We start from the raw sequence: 22,070 nt of genomic DNA on the forward strand, positions 1-22,070 counted from the left end.
TGAGTCTGGAGAAGAAGATTTTTGAAATATTGGATAATTTTCCCTTTGGGGCCCCGCCCTGGCCCCAGGGGTGGGGGTAGGAATCCCAATTTTACAATTTTGAAGCCTCATCTACCAAGGATGATTCTGACCAAGTTTGAAAAAAATCCATCCTCTGGTTCTTGAGAAGAAGTTGAAAATGTAAAAGTTTACGCACGACGCATGACGCACGACGGACGACGGACGACGACGGACGAAAAGCGATTGGAATAGGTCACTTGAGCAAAGCTCAGGTGACCTAAAAAACCACAACTACCACAATTTTCACAAAGAACAATTCGAGGCTTTTTGAATTTTTCTCTTTAAGATATCATGGTTTATATAACAAAGCAACACTAAATTTCATTTGCGCAACATATTTTCGCAAAACACGGCTTATTAGGAAGACCCACTCTCCATTACCAACAACAAATGTTAAAATGTTGTCAATGATCCGTTAAAAGCAATTTTGATAACAAGAGTTCTTATAAATATTTAAGATTTTGACGGGAAAACTTTGCTGACCTTTCGTAGGGTTTAAATGTCGGTTTTTTCCCGAATATGTTACAAATCTGTCTGTTTCCGACATGAACATGTATGATGTCTGTGGCAAATGTCAGATGCTGACAGACTAACAACACATGGTTTCAACAAAAGCAGGTAGATGAAGATTATGAGAAAGGTTGAAGGTGGCAATCATGACCTCGTTGGGAAATATTCTATTTCATTGCGCGATGTTTGAAGGTCGATGTTCTTGATTATACTCATTAGTATGTCTTGCTGTTTCAAGGATACTACACCGGTTCTTATTTCAAAGAACTTAACATTATTTGGATTTGGCTAAGCATCGGTTCTCATTTAAAGAACGTGACATTACTTGGACTTGACCTAGATTTACACGGCAGCAGTCGTCAATGGTGACACACGTGTTCACCCTTCCAGAAAACCTATTTTTTTCTCTCTTTGTACCTTTTCAAAATCACCGTGTAATGAATCCTTCCCTACATTATATTTTGGATTTTGAGTTCGAATCATGGTTTTGTTTACGCTCATTATTTCTGTGTCATCACTACGGAAAATTCAACTTTATTCGTCAACCGAACACGATATCAAGTAATTAATATACAAAGGGACATTGAGACAAAGTTTATAAATATATTTAGCAGACATTGCCATTACCTAGAGTACACGACCGAATGAAGTTTTTTTTTTTTTTTTTTTTAAATAAAAGAATTCGCTCTAATGTGAGTTTGAAAGACTCATTGCCTGCGTATTTGTGACAAGCTGCATCCGACTTCTTAGGATTAGTGGATGGTGGTACCTTGTCGTTTTATTCTGGGACCGATCAAATCTAGACTCCGAGCTTCCTTGGTGTTTATTTAGAGGAAAGTTACGTGTAAATTGTGATGCTTGTATGTCCTAGGATTTAAGGATAAATGATATCATACAGATGCCGATAATGCGGCCTCTACAAACGAAAGTAACCTGTGTACCCGTCATATGTTGTACCCTAGGGCTTCATGCGTTTATATAAGTCAGCCGCTTTCGTCAGACATCCGGATTGGTGGTTATATGCGTATCTGGCACGGAGCCAAATACACAATTTGAGGTAGGGTATACATGTTATGTATGCTTCCCATTCATGAGTTTACGTAAACTTTGATATTAAGTACGTCACATGATATATGTTATGTACTGGTAGTCATATCGCGAAACTACATGCGTCCCATTCATGAGTTTATGTAAACCTTGATATTTAGTACGTTACATGATATATGTTATGTATTGGTAGTCATATCGCGAAACTACATGCGTCCCATTCATGAGTTTACGTAAACTTTGATTTTACTTACGTCACATGATACAACCTAGGATATCTATTTACAAAGTTGTTATTTAGTAAAGGCATTGTCATGCTTTAGTTTTATAAAAAGTCTTTACTCTGACGTCATCTTCATGTTTACAGAATCACGGATAACAGTATGGTTTATTACATAAAGGGATATATTATGATTGAAAATATAAATTAGTTTTTCTCCCATTTGTTCTTGTTGTATAAAATCAGTGGAAGTAGTCGTATATCATCGCATGGTGGCTCATCTGCAGGTCCGTCAGAAGGCATTATAATGCCGAAAACAAATCGGTATAATAGGTGCTATCGGTTATGATACCTTACAAAAGTGTGTTCCGTGTCTATGACAAACGCCTTAGAGTGAAGCATTAACACCATTTTTCTATGACAAGCTCTATCTTGAATGAGCTATATAGATTAACTTTTATTGTAATCGGGATTATTTCGACATTCTGATAGCAAAATTTCTCTTCCTTGGTAGTAACATCCATATTTTCCTACCTACGTTGTTTACATATGTCACATTTGATTCGATATTCAATAGTTTGTTCTGAATATAACGACTTTCACGATGTATGTCGGCTGCTGACGGACAAACTGACAACACAGGGTTTCCAAAGAGGCAGGTTGCTGAAGAGTAAGGACACGTTTCATGATCGTCATCGTTATCTCATAGGAAATATGCTATTTCTTTGTGTGATATGAAGGTCACAGTTTCTTCTTCTAAGTATATCTTGTGGTTTTGTTGTCACTATAGAAATTCCCGATGTGAGAACGTGACACTTGGATTTGACCTAGATGTATTGTATAACATGAAATGTTTGTTGTGTATAAACACTCGTGGTTGTCGTGGTAGCTATTGAACCCCGAAAATAAATACAACTAATTTGAATTAAACGCGTGTCTACTGTTTGTTAATACAGCATATCCACGAAAGTCTGTACCATGAAACGATGTATATGGCTTCAAACGACGAAGGTAAATGTCCACAAACATTGTGTGTTATACAGTATATGATAGGTGTAGTCGATAAAGCAGAATACCCGCAACTTTCGGGAACACCTGGTCTTATTCTCCGTGCATTTGAACAAGCACCATCACAGTTGACAAAGTTCTAGAGATTTCATCATAGTTGATCTATGACTATGTGGCCGTGCAGGTGGGTCAGTAATTCAAATTAGGGCTTTACGACAAGATCTTTGTTTTATTGTAAAAGAAATCGTTTTCTGGAAAAATTGAATCTCTACTATTGCATAAGCTCACTGCTGTACCGTACCAGGTGAGTTACAATTTTAACAATACAAAATAGATTTTATACTGACATTTTTTATTATCAAAATATTTATTTACACAAAAGTTTCACATAAAAGTAATTTGCTACAAAATGAGGAACACATGGGTCGAAAATTAATGTTAAAATGACATTTTGTGTGTTATGGTGAATGCTTTTAAAAATGAATATATGGGTTTAATTCACATGATGACACTTAACACCTTTAACAGACACTGTTTGATATTGGACTGGTTGTCTAAAGTAGACAAATCTCTAGTCTTGTACTACAGGTACAGTCAAGACAATGAACTACTGTGACAGTCAATCTCTTCCTTTCTGCATCTATAAATAGTTTGTTTCAAACACCTATTGTCCTTCTAATGTCCAAGTTTCCATTTTTTTTAAATACTCAAACATTAAGGCTTATCAACATTACATGAAACAAATCTCTTTCATTGAATTATTGGACTTCATTTCATCTATTGGTAGTTTCGTTTTCCAATTAAATACATTATTTATTCTCAATCATTTCTGTTTTAGCCCTACAAGCATTTTTTTTATTACCTGTACTTTCATCATTTGTTGAGATGTTTTAACATATTGAACAGAATTTATTGCGGTATAAGAAATATACTGTAATGGTGCTTTTTTCTTAAAATTTAGACAACTAAAAAGCCAAGGGAAACACAAGGACATTACAGCTTGACAGAAAAGTACAACGACACGACAGTGACATGTTATACATGTCCTTAACACTTCTACAGTATGGTCATCGACAACTTCCCATCAGTCCATTATAGTTTGCTGTTCACTAATGGCCAAATTCATTTTTTTCCCTGTAATGCTGTTGTTATTGTTTGTAGACATATTGACATCAGTCACACATCCATTGTTTCACTTCTACTGCAAATCCATGTCTAATTTTGTAGGACTTTTTTCATCTTTTTGCCTGTAAAAGATGAAAATACAATATTTGAAAATAAATTAACTTTTTTTAGGAAATAAATAAACGAATTCCTGCTATGACAACCTTTTTAAATGCTGCATGTATTCTACTTGCTGACTAAACAGGATATCTAAGTTAGCAACTTATCAAAATAAAAAAGAAAAATCAATATATGAAAAAATGAATGAATTTGAATGGGAATTTAACACTGTAAAGAGAGAAAACTCAGGCATTTTATTTTTACATTTGGCATATTTGAATATATACTTGGTCATAACCTGGTCCTGAACTTTTGCATCAGTTGCTCACAGTTTAGGAATAAACGTGAAAAGCTAAGCAAAGTTACCTCTCTTTCCTGTTCAAAAGTCACATATACATTTTATAAGTTTACAATAATACCACTTAATGTAACAAAAGAAATACATTACACATAATGACAAATTATCTGTGTGGTACCAAATAATATCTGTGATGTATGAGGTATCCTGTTCAGAAAATAATGTACAAGTTAAAATTAATATGCCGCCAGAGCAGGGTTTCAAACATACACTCAATGATGTACAAAGTCATCAGTCTGCTACCTGGTGTGGAACTCTCTAACATAAAAATCTATCAGGGCTATTCCAGAAATATATGGGGAACAGGGCTGGCAATTATTGTTCAACCACCACCAACACAGTTATTCTTACTTTGATTTCATTATACATGTACAACTAAAGTGAAGGATTGTTTTAGACTCAATCGTCTAAGTGCCGCTCCACCATCACCCCCATTATTCTTTCTTGGTATAAAAGTAATGAATAATGTGTATAATAAATCAATTTCGAAGGTCCTCTGTATTCTTCCCTTAACATGTTTAACTTTCTTCAGTTGTATAAAGAACTCAAAGTAGCAAGTTTTTTAAGACGTTCTATTATACAAAATAAAAATTGCAAAAATCAACAACATTTATGTTACCTTTTTGCTTTTGTTTCTTTTTTCCATGTCAGCAATTTCCTTTTCAAGTTCAACACAGGCTCTCTCAATTTCATAGTTCTTACTGACGAGCCCAACCCAGCTGTTAATAAAAACATAGGACATTTTATATAATATGTATCTATGAGTGTTTTCCACCAGTCGGTCATCTCAATCTTGTCCTTACAGGCTCGTGCCTTTGAATTGGTTGTACAGATTCATCTGGTTAATCTCAACATTTTTCTTTTCAAACAGAATTGTCCAAATAAAAGTTTCAGGCCAAATAATTAAACGACATTGTATTTGAAGAATTTGTTTATGGCTGTAAGCTGAAGACAAATAAGACCAATCTGAAAGTCTGTTTGAAACATGATTAAAGATTACATACATATATGAATCATTCTAGACTGATTATGGCAGACTGATCAATCACTGGGTTTATACCATCTACATTTTGTACAATGTGACCTACCTTGCTTCCAGCTCTTTTAGTTCTTTCCCAGCATGGGACTGCTCATTTTTCCTCTGCCAATTAATCTCCTGTATTTTTTTCCTACAAATTAGATTTCACCTTTCACTATAGGAGTCATTGTTATGCTATTGTTTTCAATTCCCCTTACAACAAAATCTCTGCAATGAACTTATAAATTTCCAATAGATTTCATTATCATAGATTAAATATTTTTCACATTTACTTCTGACTAACATCAGTACTAAATACTTAAAATAATATAATGGTTAACCTCTAAGATATTATTTTTTGGCAGTTTCCAAATTATTTAAACATGTCGGAATTTAAAGATATATATGATAAAACACCTTTTATTACTGTGATATAAATCTCATTCACCAAAGCATTTTACACTCAGAAACTATTTTTTTTCATAATTGGCAATTTGAACTGAATTAGTTAATTCAAAATTGATGACAATTTCAAAGGTTTCCAAGAATGCATGTATTGATCATTAAATGGACTGGGGGAGATAACTCTTACAACAAATTATAGGTAGCTATAACCTGAACACATTGTTACCTCAGATCCTGTAAATGTCTCTGAGCAGAGTCTAACATTTGTACAAGAATATTATTGTAGCTCTTCCACGTATGGGATCCAAATTCTGCCATAAGCTCCAAATTCAAAATCCTATTGAACAACAAATTTAAGGTCATGTTTAAATTGTATACCTTATTATTATGATTTTTTTTTTTATTCATTTTATTTTTGAAGATTTTTTAACAGTACATAATACATTTACAATTCATTTTTCCATACAACATTCACACACTCATTCCATTTCTAGTCATTAGCAAAAATTCTAACACTATATTAAATATACATACTTTTTATTTTATGTTCTATTTAGTGGTTAATAGTGTAGCTGCATATAATTATGCTATGTACTGTTTTTAAGAAAGAAAAGATTGAGAGATAGAAGAATTAAAGGAAGAATAGAATCAACATATAGAAAGATAACTTGAATAAGAGGAAGAAGGGGTACTATTGTGATGTTACAATGATTATGAGATTACATCAGAGACTCATGCTAAAAAGGAAAACATCAATGTTTTTCAACTGTTTTTTTTCTTCTATTAATGAAAGAGAGTCCCATCTATCATTGTTTTGTCTTGTCAGAAATTGTCTTTGCAGGTCAAGAACATAGTTTTCAAAAGCACTGGTTATTTTTCGTTCTTTGCAAAAGGGGAGTAACTCTAGATGTCCAAGTTACAACTGAAAGTATTGCAGGAAGTTTGCAAATCAAATAATAAATTGAAAGTATCTCCCATTGACCAATCTATGTATTGTAAACAGTGTAACTTTCATGTTGGCATGGAGCACAAAAATCTTTGAAAGAAGTAAACATTTATGTGATGTTAGGTTGTTCCAGGAATATTATTGGAACATGAATATACAGACATTTTAATACTGCAATCATTATGGAATTCTTGCATTTAGATCACCAATAACTTTAAACTCAGAAAGTTAACATACATATTGAATTTAATTGTTTTAAATATCCATGAAGGTATGAATACAAGTTGATGACATCCACATCTATATTAATTTGTGTTCATATGACAGGAGTGTTTATAAGTTTTGTTCAATATCTTTTAATTTTCAACAACAAAGTAACGCTCCAAGCTTCTCACAAATTGGTATAAACATATACAGTGATTTTGTAGGAATATTTCAGACAAGTCCAGAACATAAGTTTTAAATGTTGATGAATCCAATAATTGAGATAGTGTGGCACACAGGAAAAACATGAGCCTAGGTCTCGACTATCTTTGTCCCAATACACTGATAAACAAAATTCATTAGAATCATTATACAATGTAGTTTTTATTTCTTTCATTGTTGGACAATTTATTTGGAAATCATGGACATGTTCAGTACAAACCTGAGACTCTGATGTTCCAACTGAGCTTGAGAATTTTCCACACATTCTGTCCAGGCGGACACATCAGTCATCTTTCCCGCTGAAGGCTGTGGTAATTCATACCTTGGAGAAAAGTTAGAAAATCTCATCTTTCCCTCATTATCAACTTTAATATTTGCAAAAAAATCGGCTGACAATCAATTTACCAAAAGAAATTAGGAGTCCAACCTAATGTTATTCAAAAACTTAATTTTGTTAAAAACACTTGAATGCATAAAATCTGCAACTTAGAATTCTCGATCTTGACCTAAAAATAGAAGACCAAATTTCTTACCTCTTCATGCTTAACATATCCATAGGCAGTCGGGATTGAAGTCTTTCAAACTCATTCTTCATTATTTCAGTCTGAAATAATATAATTTACGATGTATTGCAACAAAATAATCAAATATTTTTTATCATTGCAATGTCTTGATGATTTTTTTTTATATTTAACAGAATATTTCTGATATATATCCATGTTTTTTATCTTTAAAGTTCAAGTTATTGATTTTTGATAATTGTCGGTATATAAATCATTTTAATACTCATTTTGTATACATTTCTTAAGAATACCTCAAAATTGGACAAATTTGTAGTTGGTAAATATTCCAAGTAATTCTTTGTTGGTCTGTATCTTCTTGTTTCTTCTTCCACTAAAGCCATAGCCTGAAGAATTAGAGATTGTAGGAATTAAGACTTTATTGAAACATAAAAGTTAAATTAAGGTTAGGTTTTTTTTAACCAGTTGGTTTAATTTCTTTTATTGTTTGCTTCTCATAAAATAATTTTCACAGGTACTGGAGCATCGGCAAATCTGGTTATAAGCAGGTTTGGCTATATAGTCAAAACGACTATACATATATGGATGAATGTTAACAAATGATTCAATTATTGTCACATTTTCCTCATGCAGATTAAAACAAGCCATTTGGATTGATATGTCTCGCCTGTGCCCAGCTTTGACCATCAATGCACATATCAGAGAAACGAACTTAAACGCAAAAACTTAATGTTGATGGAGATGCTGACAAAGTCAGTGGAACATGAAAGGTAGGCCGCATCCAGCATTTGATGCATGGGTTGAGATGTACTACCATAAATACATCTATGGTCCAAGTTTGGTTGGTCTAGCACTTATACTTTCAGCGAACCTTAGTTAAACACAAAAACTTAATATTAATGTGGACAAACAGGTGAGTAGGAAAAAATCTAGCAACTCAATTACCGGTGACCATGACCTTGCTGATTTTAATTATTGCAATTTTTTTTTATAATAGCATCCCTTTATCCACTGCATCCGTGGTTAGACAGGAATATGAAGATTTATGCAGAAAAGCACCACATATTTCACCCCTCTCTGCACATGAACAACTTTCACTGTATGTTATCATTCTTGCTCAAAGGTACATTATGTAGGTTACATTTGTTAGGCTGCCACAAAGGGGGCGTAAAACGTTCACAAATGACAAGACAATTCACCCAACAATTCAAATACAGATAAATAAACTACATGTGTTTGTAGATGTAATTCACTAGATTTTTCAAAACTTTCAATTACCTTTGAAGGCAATACTACACAATACTCCTAGTCAGATTTAGATCATTTACATGTACTAACACTGTCTATATTTTCAGCCAAGTCTACTGAAAATTATTAACTTAATCATTCATCTCAAGTTTTCATTTATGTGTTAATGGTGCGACAGATTTTAATTGTACTTTAAAAATCATGGTCGCCTTCTAGCTTCGCGCTAGATGGAATTTCCCTTTAGCTCAGTGGAAGAGCGTCCGACTAGGAAGTCTGGAATCATATTACTCTCTTTCCTGTTATAATGGGTTTTAGATGTAGTTTTGGGCATGCTTGTTCTTGGTCGTTTTGGGTTCAGTGTTCTCCCCAGGCTGTTTTTGCAGCATGGCACCATGCTCCTATAATTTCTTGCCATGCTGCTATCCTAGATCTTCTCTGCTATATATTCATAGTAAATCTAAAGTTACCATGCTGCTTTGATTTTACATAGAGTGCTGCTTTAACAGAAATATTGAAATACCATGCTTCTTTCAAAACATTCTGGGGAGAACACTGGGGTTAATCGTCAAGCCCTTCCATAAGGAGTCTGAAATTCTGGCAGTAATAATTATCACATTAAAATAACCCTATATGCTCAATACACTTAACAAGAATTCCACGGGAGTGGATGTGTCATCTGCACAGTACTTTTAGTAAGAAAAGTGTTTTGGCTCGAGTTATCACATAAACAGATATGCCAAAACACAGAAAGGTAAAACTCGACAAAAAAACCCAGTACTATATATGTTGAACATTATTGCTTCTTGCATTACCATGCAATATTTGAAAGGAATCTATAAAAACAATGCCCTTATTTGGTAATAAAAGGGGCATAACTCCATCAAAAATGCATGTAAACTTCTGAAATGCAAGCTTTTCTGAGCTGTATTGGTATGCAATATGTGTACCAAGTTTGAGTTCAATCAACCCAAGATAACTCAAGTTATGTATCTGAATCTGTGGGTATACAGTGCAGGGTCCCTCGGGACATGTATTGCGTCGGGGGAGGAGTGCTAGGTAATCTAGAAGTTCTGAAGGGTGAGGGTTTCTTTGAAACTCTCCACCATGGTACTATGCGTGGAGATGTCGGTCAGATGGTTCCCGTCAATAATGGTCTTATTGAAGAAAGAGTTTTAAATTGTTCTGTTTCAACATTCTGGACTTTGAAACAGTTATTGTAGGTGTAATTTTCAACAGTATTATTATACTGATAGTCACTAAAATCCCACGGACGAATTTTACGTTTGTTTCCGGCAACTAGTGTCAGGAACTCATGCGAAGGCAAGGCTGGCACAACACCCTCGACCACTTTATAGAACATAACCAGGCGAAGCATACGACGTCGTTCTGCTAGTGGGGACAGGCCCGCGTCTCTTAACATTTTGGTCACACATCCTTCCTCTCGAGAACCGGAGATGAACCTTGCTGCCATCCTTTGCACTTGTTCAAGTCTATTTATGTCATGCTGTACGTAGGTGTCAAAGATGACTGATCCGTACTCAAGGATGGACCTAACAAGGCAGATGTTAGCTGCGATAACGTAGCTTTCTGACGACGAGATTTTTTTTTATATATTGCGTCGTCAGAGCTACGAAGCGGTCCTATGCCAACTAATGGAGCAAAATCAAAAGTGTTAATCTGTAAGATTGCATATAATTCACGCCTCATATGAGTATAATGTTATCAAAATATTGCATAATTGTTGAAAAAACGAAACCTTACCCATGCAAAAACTATTTTACGAAATTAACAAACTCCGTCTTGGATTTTTTTTTAGAAACGACCGCCATGACAGATCACGCGTCATGTTATCTCAATTATCCTTTCTATATATGGCCTGCATGGCCAAATATAGTATTACTACTGATGCCGCCATGTTTACTGCAATTTCCATATTGGGTCATGACACCCATATTTGGACGTCTGACCTATATCGGAAGAGAGACGAACTTTCCAACATGGCAGTCAATTCAGATTTCGATTACGCTTGCTTTGTTAACTTGATAATTTAACGACATTTTAGGCTGAGGTAAACTTCAAGTTGTGCAGGATATCAACAGAAATAGTTGATACTAAAACCTTGTTTATGGATGCGGACCAATGTTCTGTCAATTAATTCTAAAATCGCCCCGGTGTGATTCACACCGGGCTTGCTCCATTAAAAGGCATGGAATCGATTTAATACCCGGCCGGGTATTAATATTAGTACTAGGCAGAGGTAGGCTGTTCTACGACATTCGGCAGGGCAACCTTTGAGGTTTCTGGTGATAAAGTTATTGCATGGAAACCGTGTTTCGGTCGACGCATTCGACAAAGTAATACATATATGTCGCCTCGCGTTGCAGGCGACAGAAAAACAATCATATTATAGTGACATATTATTGACAGAATTTCAAAACCCTGTGCCAACAACAGTACATAGCATCATGGGCAGAATGGCTACTTCTTTGTTATGAAATAATAATACATTGTGATGTAAAACACAGTATTTAAGAGAGTGTTTTCTTATTCATTTTTTTTCTGGTCCACTTACAGCTTCTCTGACACCGGTTTCGTCATAGCCTTGGTCGTAATATGGTAGAGCATCAACAACGACTTCGCCGGCCATGTTGCTTTGTTTTCCGGAAGTGTCTCTCTGTGTAAATTCAAAAACATTTTCCGGATTGCATTATCCGGATTTTCCTCAGGTAATGTGTAATGTTTTCATTTGCAATTGATTTTTAATGAAAAGTCACCAGATTTATTCATTGTTCGGGATACATATCTTTCGAATATATAACTTTCACAATAAATTCTGATTCAGAAACAGGTTTTTATTTTTATTTTATTTTTACTTTTCTCACTGGATGAATCATAATCTAAAATTCTGATAATTACGTATACGTCATTTGAAGATAAAGTATTTTGTATAATAAAGGATCAACATACATCTATGGAGTTCTCAGCCCTTTCAGGAGACGTAAAATCCAAACGTGTGTCTTTCAGAAGCCTTTCATCCCTATTAAACATTAGTAGACTTTACCATGCATTGATCTGGCTGAGTCGTCTTCGGTCTTCAGTGGTGAAAGGGTTAGTGCTAAACCATCTAGATAACATCCTTTTCAAATTATAAAACATTTGGCACAATTAGAATCGACATGCCCGTTTGACGTCATCAGCCTCTCTGTAGACACATTAATCATTGGAAAGGATATACCAAACATGCTAATTTTTCACGATGAGATGTATTTATTTGGAACACTCTAAACATGATTGTTTAACCTTTGATGTTTAATAACTATTGATTAGTTCTAAATGGACAAAATAGAAATATGGTGAAGTAAAAGCTTACTTCATCGACTTTCTTAGTAACAATAGATTCTTACTTCGAATGTCTAGTGATTTTTAAAGTTACAAAGTAGTTAGCTCTGCTGATTGAATGTATAGGTCCCCGGGATTGGCTGTATATAATCTTGTTGCTGGAATTTACACAACACATTGAAGAGTTTTTTTCTATAAGTAATAAAACCAATAATAACCAAAGAACTCAGGAGAGAGTAAAGACGACTATTACAGTTAACTCTGCTGATTGAATGTAGTTCCCCGAGATTGGTTGTATATAATCTTCTTGCTGGAATCTTTTCTGGTACAGTTTGAATGAAATGCTTATAGTAAAAGTTACTTGTTGTAGACAGACTTTTGTAACGTTATAAAGGGTTTGATAGACACTTTCCCCTTTTTTTTGTATTCTACATATGTTCCAGATTGATTTTTTCATTCTTCCGACCTTTTGCACCGCCGATCAGTCCTTTATTGACGAATAGGCCATATGTTGCCCAAATATAAATAAAATTACATTGTTTGTACAAACTAACTTTCTTTTTATTTCTGATGATTATTCTAGTATAGTAGTTGTTTTAAATCACAAAGTGCTTAACTCCGCTGACAATTTATTTGATTTTTTTTCTGACACGATTTGGATGAAAAAGTATTTAAGAATAGATCATCTATTGCAGCTAAAAGTTATCAATTTGTAATGCTATACAGGGTTGTATAGCCACATTTACCTTTTGTTATATATGTACTTAAAACACAGCTGTGATGTCATCCATTGTTATTTGCGTACTATATCCAACATAATTCAAAGGCATCACCTATAGCCGTCCAATAAGTTACCTATAGCTGTCCAATAAGTACACAAAAGAATCCACTTATTGGACAGCTACATGTACAAGTACCTTATTGGACGGCTACAGGTAGCATATTGGACGGCTACAGGTAAGCTTTTGAATGAGCCTATAATTATGCTATACAACGGAACACAAATATTTATTAAATGTAACACAGAATTTAAATATCAACATTCTTAAAGTATATCCGGTATTTATATTCCCATAGTCAGATTTCCCATGCACTATATTTTATTTAGAAGGTTTGAATCACGGAACACTCTTTTTACATGAAACATCCATATGGATACATACATATCCAAACACTTTACTGAGAGACACATTTCCAGCATTACTTGTAATTTCCTTTGAACTCGTCATTTTGGCAATAACACTTTGGAGTTGAGGGCAGCTGAAATCTTGCGTTTTCCCCACACTTCATGTGCACAATTTTGTTTTCGTATCATCCCTTGAGATATTCGTGTATAATCCCAGATATATAGCTGTGATATATCTTTGATGAAAATATTTTGGAGGTGGTGTTGAAATCTTGAATTTTCTCACTTTAATTGTGTGGTTTAATTCTCATTCTCTCAGATATAATCCCAGAAATATACTGTAAACGCTTTCTTCAATAAATCAAGCACATTATTTGAATTTAATCCATTTCAATCCTGAATGCTGATGCTCAAAATGTTCTGCACAGGGACTGTGTTGGGAACGCACCTTCACTGTTGGACGACATTAATCAAATGAGACCAAGACAAATCCAGAACGCCGATCTGCGCGCAGTGGAATCGCAAGCATCGCCGAAGCAACGCAGTGGCATCGCCAGTGAACGCGGTGGGATCGCATAGAACGCCGAGCGACGGCGCGCACTTTGAGCATGTCCATTCTGATAAGAGCGCAGTGGGAGCGCCGTGAGGTCGCCGTAGCAGCGCAGTTAGGTCTCCTAAAAACTCCACAGGATCGCCGCGGACGCGCACACAGGTCGCAGTGCGAACGCAATGGTTATCGGAGGCGCTTGCACGGCGATCGTACGGCGTTCTCTGAGATGACACTGCGTCTCTACCGCGCTTATACGCGCCGTGACAACTCGATGCACGCAGTGGAAGCGCCATGAGAGCGCCATGAGAGCGCCATGAGAGCGCAGACAATCGCCAACTAGAACACCGTAGGAACGCGGTAGAACGCCATGGAGCTCCGTAGAAAGCCAAGGTCGCCATGACAGGGGCTTAAGATATAAGCCTCAAACGGTCTATTATGTAAAATATTGGACAGTCTAGATCTGAGGCGCGTAATATCCTTTACATATATTTTCGAAATGCTTTAGACATAGTTTTTTTTACTTTGACCTTTAGTAACACAGAGGAGTCGTCACTGTTAACTTTGTTTGGTTTACGTCATCTACAAACGAAAGTTTCAAAAAGGCGCTTCGTTACTCCGTCTCACTAGTAATTACTTTATGTGAAAAGGCATCCTCGATATATCAATTTTGCTATGACATATTCCAGGGGTGCAGAGAGCGTAAGTGAGCGTAACCCCTGGATATCGAGGATGATTCCAGGGGTACAGAGAGCGAAACTGAGCGTAACCCCTGGATATCAAGGATGATTCCAGGGGTACAGAGAGCGAAACTGAGCGTTACCCTTGGATATCGAGGACGGTGAAAAGGTGGCTGACTCTGTTGATGGGCTCTTTCAGTCCGTATCAGTGCGAGGTTGGCCGTAGCTATGTTGCTTGAATTCATTCTAGCAGGGGTTATAAGAATACTGTTTCATGTACAATCAATCAATAACTATGCACAAACAATGTACTAATAAACGTATCGCAAAGTTTCAGCACCGACTGGTTCCTTTGTTCAGCTATGACCTAAAACGTTGCGACACGTTTAACATGTATATTGTTTGTGTATAAAGTAAAACTTTGATATCAATAGAAATTGCTTTTGATGGGAGGAAGTTAGCTGAAATCGAATTTCGACGTCGAGAGCTTTCCCCCCTTCTCGTAAATACATGTACCATCATTTAGGTGGCATTTTAAGATCTAATATTAGGCTCACTTTCGCTCTATGAAATCAAATTATTTCAAGGGTGGTTATGACCTGGAAACCACTTAACCAATCAGAATCCCAAAATCAATTATTGGAAAATATAAATGAATCATATTCGTGACAAGACCTAGCAATTGCCATTATGTATAAATTGTCACATTATTTTTTAAATCGAACCATTTAAGGGCCTTTATTATGAGATAACCCTTCAACAACAAGGTTATCTGTTATTGCTCTTTGTGTGATATGAAGGTCGATGTGTGATATGAAGGTCGGTGTGTGATATGAAGGTCGATGTGCGATATGAAGGTCGATGTTATCTGTTATTGCTCTTTGTGCGACATGAAGTTCGATGTGTGTTATGAAGGTCGTTGTGTGATATGAAGGTCGATGTGCGATATGAAGGTCGATGTTATCTGTTATAGCTCTTTGTGTGACATGAAGGTCGATGTGTGATATGAAGGTCAATGTGTGATATGAAGGTCGATGTAAGGTATGAAGGTCGGTGTGGGATATGGAGGTCGATGAGTGATATGAAGGTCGATGTGTGATATGAAGGTCAATGTTATCTGTTATTGCTCTTTGTGTGATATGAAGGTCGATGTGCGATATGAAGGTCGATGTTATCTGTTATTGCTCTCTGTGTGATATGAAGGTCGATGTGGGATATGAAGGTCGATGTTGTCTGTTATTGCTCTTTGTGTGATATGAAGGTCGATGTGGGATATGAAGGTCGATGTTGTCTGTTATTGCTCTTTGTGTGATATGAATGTCGATTTTTCTGTTATTGCTCTTTGTGTGACATGAAGGTCGATGTGTGATATGAAGGTCGGGGTGTGATATGAAGGTCGATGTGTTATATGAAGGTCGATGTGTGATATGAAGGCCGGTGTTTGATATGAAGGTCGATGTGTGATTTGAAGGTCGATGTGTGATATGAAGGCCGATGTGTGATATGAAGGTCGGTGTGGGATATGGAGGTCGATGAGTGATATGAAGGTCGATGTGTGAGATGAAGGTCGATGTTATCTGTTATTGCTCTTTGTGCGACATGAAGTTCGATGTGTGTTATGAAGGTCGTTGTGTGATATGAAGGTCGATGTGCGATATGAAGGTCGATGTTATCTGTTATAGCTCTTTGTGTGACATGAAGGTCGATGTGTGATATGAAGGGCGATGTTATCTGTTATTGCTCTTTGTGTGATATGAAGGTCGATGTGTGATATGAAGGTCGATGTTATCTGTTATTGCTCTTTGTGTGATATGAATGTCGATTTTTCTGTTATTGCTCTTTGTGTGATATGAAGGTCGATGCTATCTGTTATTGTTACACCTCAAGTGAATTTCTAGCTATTTGAATCGTTGGGAGAAAATTAAACAAAAATCTCTGTCACCCTCCGAAAATACATTGGTTTTAAGGGGCGCGGGTGATATTGCCATGAGGCAGTGAAAAATATCACATGCGCAAAAAATGTGCGTGCACCGCTTCGTTTCCCCACCGTGATGGTCACAAGAACGTTTGACGGCAACAGCCAGTTTCATCCAGCACCGGTGCGATAGCGATTGTAAACAGCAGACTATATAGCTATCAACAAACAAGATGTAATTATCGAGGTTTGCTGCCGTTTCTGAGCTACATTGACTTTTGGTGTAACAAAATAGATATGAAGGTCGATGTTATACATTGTCAACCCGAGAAAATCATTGTCACCCGAGGCGAAGCCGAGGGTGACAATGGGTTTTTGAGGGTTGACAATATTCACTGTCACCTGCTAATGAATGTCATATTTATATATTGCTCTTTGTGTGACACGAAAGTCGATGTGTGATATGAAGGTCGATGTGTAATATGAAGGTCGATGTGTGATATGAAGGTCGATGTGTGATATGAAGGTCAATGTGTGATATGAAGGTCGATGTGTGATATGAAGGTCGATGTGTGATATGAAGGTCAATGTGTGATATGAAGGTCGATGTGTGATATGAAGGTCGGTGTGTGATATGAAGGTTGATGTTATCTGTTATTGCTCTTTGTGTGACATGAAGGTCGATGTGTGATATGAAGGTCGATGTTTGATATGAAGGTCGATGTGTGATATGAAGGTCGATGTTTTAAGGTTACTACTCGAGTTGTCGAAGTGAGGACTAGATATAATTTGAATTCGACCTAGATCTACACTGCGGGTGTCGTCGACGACGCAGAAGACCTAATCTTGTTCTCCTTGAATATTTTAATATATGTATATTTTTCCTCATGTTTTACCCATCGTTATTTCGATTTTGTGTTCGAATTTTGGTGACCCTTCGGTGTTCTCTTGGTTTTGGTTTATTTGACAGAACCAAATTAACCAATGATATCAAAAGAGCCCTTATTTACTACACGCATGTGTTACTGCATCAATCTTGCAATTATGTATGTGCGTACCAAATGTGGCTGAAATCGGACAACTGTTTATATAGCGGGTATGAAACGAAAAATGAAGCGTGAAAGATGGACGGACAGACCGACGGACACACAAATTTGTTTTATAACTCCTGTTAAAAATAAGAATGAAAAATCATAACGATATTATACACCATACATCGCCTGCCGTTTAAGTCCATCCAATACGACGAAGATATTGCGGGCATGACTTCTCCTGCATTCAATTCCTCAATAAGTTTGTAGATGTCGACGTAATCGGGCTGAGTGTGTAGCGTGCCCATATCATGTATAGTGTCTCTGTGCTGGATTGTCCTCGACTTTCCGCCAACGTAATCCGCACTTTCATATACCGTTACTTTTCGAAATCCTAATTCCTGAAATTAGACAAGGTTACAAAAACAACACAATTACCAAAATATTTAACTCTGGTTACTTTACAGTATATAAATTGCTGTCATGGGATTGGAGTGGTGAAACTATACTGAACAAAAACAGAAACGCACAATTAAATTATGTTATCAATAGCCTATGATATTTTGGGAAATTTGTACATTTTTTTTATATCAATATGAAGGGACAAGTCTACTCTTTACAATACTGTAGAGGAAAAGTCTGTGTGACGTCACTCGTGTCATCAGTAGTTACTCAAAGTGGGATACCCGCGAAAAACAAAATGACACTTCAGTACCTGGTGTGGGCACCTTTTGCACGAATCCCTGCACGGATTCTCCTATGCATTGAATTCACTAAAATGAATACAACGAATTGGAATGATATCCGTGTCAACTGTTTGTTAATATAGGAGTTCCACGAAAGTTTGTACCACGAAACGATTTAGATAGCTACAAACCGCGAAGGAAAGTACCCACGAACATTTCGTGTTATACAGTAATATGTATACCTTCAATCTGTACGCCATGTGTATGCCTGATGGACCAGCACCAACAATCGCTATTCTGTCGTTTAGTGATTTAGGACCGGAAATGACGGGGAATGGTATACCTGTTGAACAAAATGAAAACAAAAAAGTTTGTGTTAAATACAATGATTTATAATAATGAGTCATGTATATGAATTAAGGAATATGCTGTAGATCTACCTGGTAGGTTCCTGATATGTGCTGTATTATAACTTAACATACTGTTTGTTGAAGGATTCTATACTCTCATCCACCATTACAGACTTAGTGTAAGACTTTAACGAATGTGAATTTTAAAGTAAAAACAGAATCCCATTGGTCTTGCTGAACCTTTCATCGCCATCATTGTAAAAAACAACCTAGGTTTAAATATTTCTATCACAAAAACCACAATTCCTATTTTTACATTAAATATTAAGAAAAAATGACGCCAGCCAACGTATGAAACGGATAACACCAGAATCAGTCTAGCATTTGTATTAGACCAACTAAAACCAGTTAGCTTTACCTTTGATCTCTGGAGTAGCATGAACTGGGACTAAAGGGAAAATCTATATTCAATATAAAATATGTTATTTAAGTTATTCTTCGTTAGTCAATTGTGGCTACTACATTTGACAGGGCATTTTTTTATTCAGCTTCCCTCTTTTTTCGTTGGACATCTTTAATTAAAAGCCGAGAAGAACAAGGCCCTGTTGGTCAATGTCTGGTTAATTAAACGACATAATGACGTCATCAAATGATGTAGCATGTTTATATTGATATTCAAATTCATAAATATAATGACTTGTAGAGGGATCAAGGATGATCGTAGACATCAAGTAGCCTCGAAATGACTGCTCTACAAAGTATTCTATATATTCTAGTCACCACAAAGAAATAAATTACAAGGAACCTCGAAATGACTGCGCTACAAAGTATTCTATATATTCTAGTCAACACACAAAGAAATAAATTACAACGAGCCTCGAAATGACTGCTCTACAAAGTATTCAATATATATTCTAGTCAACACACAAAGAAACAAATTACAACGAGCCTCGAAATGACTGCTCTACAAAGTATTCTATATATTCTAGTCAACACACAAAGAAATAAATTACAACGAGCCTCGAAATGACTGCTCTACAAAGTATTCTATATATTCTAGTCAACACACAAAGAAATAAATTACAACGAGCCTCGAAATGACTGCTCTACAAAGTATTCTATATATTCTAGTCAACACACAAAGAAATAAATTACAACGAGCCTCGAAATGACTGCTCTACAAAGTATTCTATATATTCTAGTCAACACACAAAGAAATAAATTACAACGAGCCTCGAAATGACTGCTCTACAAAGTATTCTATATATTCTAGTCAACACACAAAGAAATAAATTACAACGAGCCTCGAAATGACTGCTCTACAAAGTATTCTATATATTCTAGTCAACACACAAAGAAATAAATTACAACGAGCCTCGAAATGACTGCTCTACAAAGTATTCTATATATTCTAGTCAACACACAAAGAAATAAATTACAACGAGCCTCGAAATGACTGCTCTACAAAGTATTCTATATATTCTAGTCAACACACAAAGAAATAAATTACAACGAGCCTCGAAATGACTGCTCTACAAAGTATTCTATATATTCTAGTCAACACACAAAGAAATAAATTACAACGAGCCTCGAAATGACTGCTCTACAAAGTATTCTATATATTCTAGTCAACACACAAAGAAATAAATTACAACGAGCCTCGAAATGACTGCTCTACAAAGTATTCTATATATTCTAGTCAACACACAAAGAAATAAATTACAACGAGCCTCGAAATGACTGCTCTACAAAGTATTCTATATATTCTAGTCAACACACAAAGAAATAAATTACAACGAGCCTCGAAATGACTGCTCTACAAAGTATTCTATATATTCTAGTCAACACACAAAGAAATAAATTACAACGAGCCTCGAAATGACTGCTCTACAAAGTATTCTATATATTCTAGTCAACACACAAAGAAATAAATTACAACGAGCCTCGAAATGACTGCTCTACAAAGTATTCTATATATTCTAGTCAACACACAAAGAAATAAATTACAACGAGCCTCGAAATGACTGCTCTACAAAGTATTCTATATATTCTAGTCAACACACAAAGAAATAAATTACAACGAGCCTCGAAATGACTGCTCTACAAAGTATTCTATATATTCTAGTCAACACACAAAGAAATAAATTACAACGAGCCTCGAAATGACTGCTCTACAAAGTATTCTATATATTCTAGTCAACACACAAAGAAATAAATTACAACGAGCCTCAAAATGACTGCTCTACAAAGTATTCTATATATTCTAGTCAACACACAAAGAAATAAATTACAACGAGCCTCAAAATGACTGCTCTACAAAGTATTCTATATATTCTAGTCAACACACAAAGAAATAAATTACAACGAGCCTCAAAATGACTGCTCTACAAAGTATTCTATATATTCTAGTCAACACACAAAGAAATAAATTACAACGAGCCTCAAAATGACTGCTCTACAAAGTATTCTATATATTCTAGTCAACACACAAAGAAATAAATTACAACGAGCCTCAAAATGACTGCTCTACAAAGTATTCTATATATTCTAGTCAACACACAAAGAAATAAATTACAACGAGCCTCAAAATGACTGCTCTACAAAGTATTCTATATATTCTAGTCAACACACAAAGAAATAAATTACAACGAGCCTCGAAATGACTGCTCTACAAAGTATTCTATATATTCTAGTCAACACACAAAGAAATAAACTACAAGGAGCCTCGAAATGACTGCTGTACAAAGTATTCTATATATTTAAATTTCAAAGTATTTTATTGACAATACATATATAATACAAACATATAAGTTAACATTAAAGGAGATATTTGAACAGTATTGACAAAAGAATAAGACAACAGGCTTTGCCTATATCAGTCTTCTTCTAATTCCGGTAGATATGTACAATGCTTAAATATATAAAATGTTGTGATTCGTTTCCTCTCACACTCATGCACACCCACACCCACACCAGCTTATGTCTAATACTCGTTATTTAAGGGATAAAACTTGCCTGAATAACAATAATTATAACAATACATGAATATTCATTTGGAAATTTATCTAGCACGTATAAGTAACGAAACGTTTTGATGATTTAATATAAGAGTCAACGCAAAGAAATAAACTACAAGGAGCCTTGAAATGACTGCTTTACAAAGTATTCTATATATATTCTAGTCAACACACAAAGAAATAAATTACAACGAGCCTCGAAATGACTGCTCTACAAAGTATTCAATATATATTCTAGTCAACACACAAAGAAACAAATTACAACGAGCCTCGAAATGACTGCTCTACAAAGTATTCTATATATTCTAGTCAACACACAAAGAAATAAATTACAACGAGCCTCAAAATGACTGCTCTACAAAGTATTCTATATATTCTAGTCAACACA

General features: G+C 35.5%; 1 protein-coding gene across 1 annotated transcript; it reads right to left on the bottom strand.

The window, feature by feature from the left end:
* Nucleotides 1–3,178: 3,178 nt before the first annotated feature.
* Nucleotides 3,179–11,669, bottom strand: LOC110463988 (pre-mRNA-splicing factor SPF27-like). Its single transcript, XM_021518969.1, has 8 exons — nucleotides 11,564–11,669; nucleotides 8,037–8,129; nucleotides 7,756–7,826; nucleotides 7,443–7,544; nucleotides 6,077–6,187; nucleotides 5,516–5,596; nucleotides 5,047–5,146; nucleotides 3,179–4,092 (listed from the first exon to the last, which is right to left on the bottom strand). The coding sequence occupies exons 1-8, from the start codon at nucleotides 11,636–11,638 to the stop codon at nucleotides 4,081–4,083; spliced, it is 645 nt and encodes a 214-aa protein (XP_021374644.1). The 5' UTR covers nucleotides 11,639–11,669; the 3' UTR covers nucleotides 3,179–4,080.
* Nucleotides 11,670–22,070: the final 10,401 nt, after the last annotated feature.

This window comes from Mizuhopecten yessoensis, unplaced genomic scaffold (assembly GCF_002113885.1).
Source record: "Mizuhopecten yessoensis strain PY_sf001 unplaced genomic scaffold, ASM211388v2 scaffold10949, whole genome shotgun sequence".
In the NCBI taxonomy this organism is placed as follows: domain Eukaryota; kingdom Metazoa; phylum Mollusca; class Bivalvia; order Pectinida; family Pectinidae; genus Mizuhopecten; species Mizuhopecten yessoensis.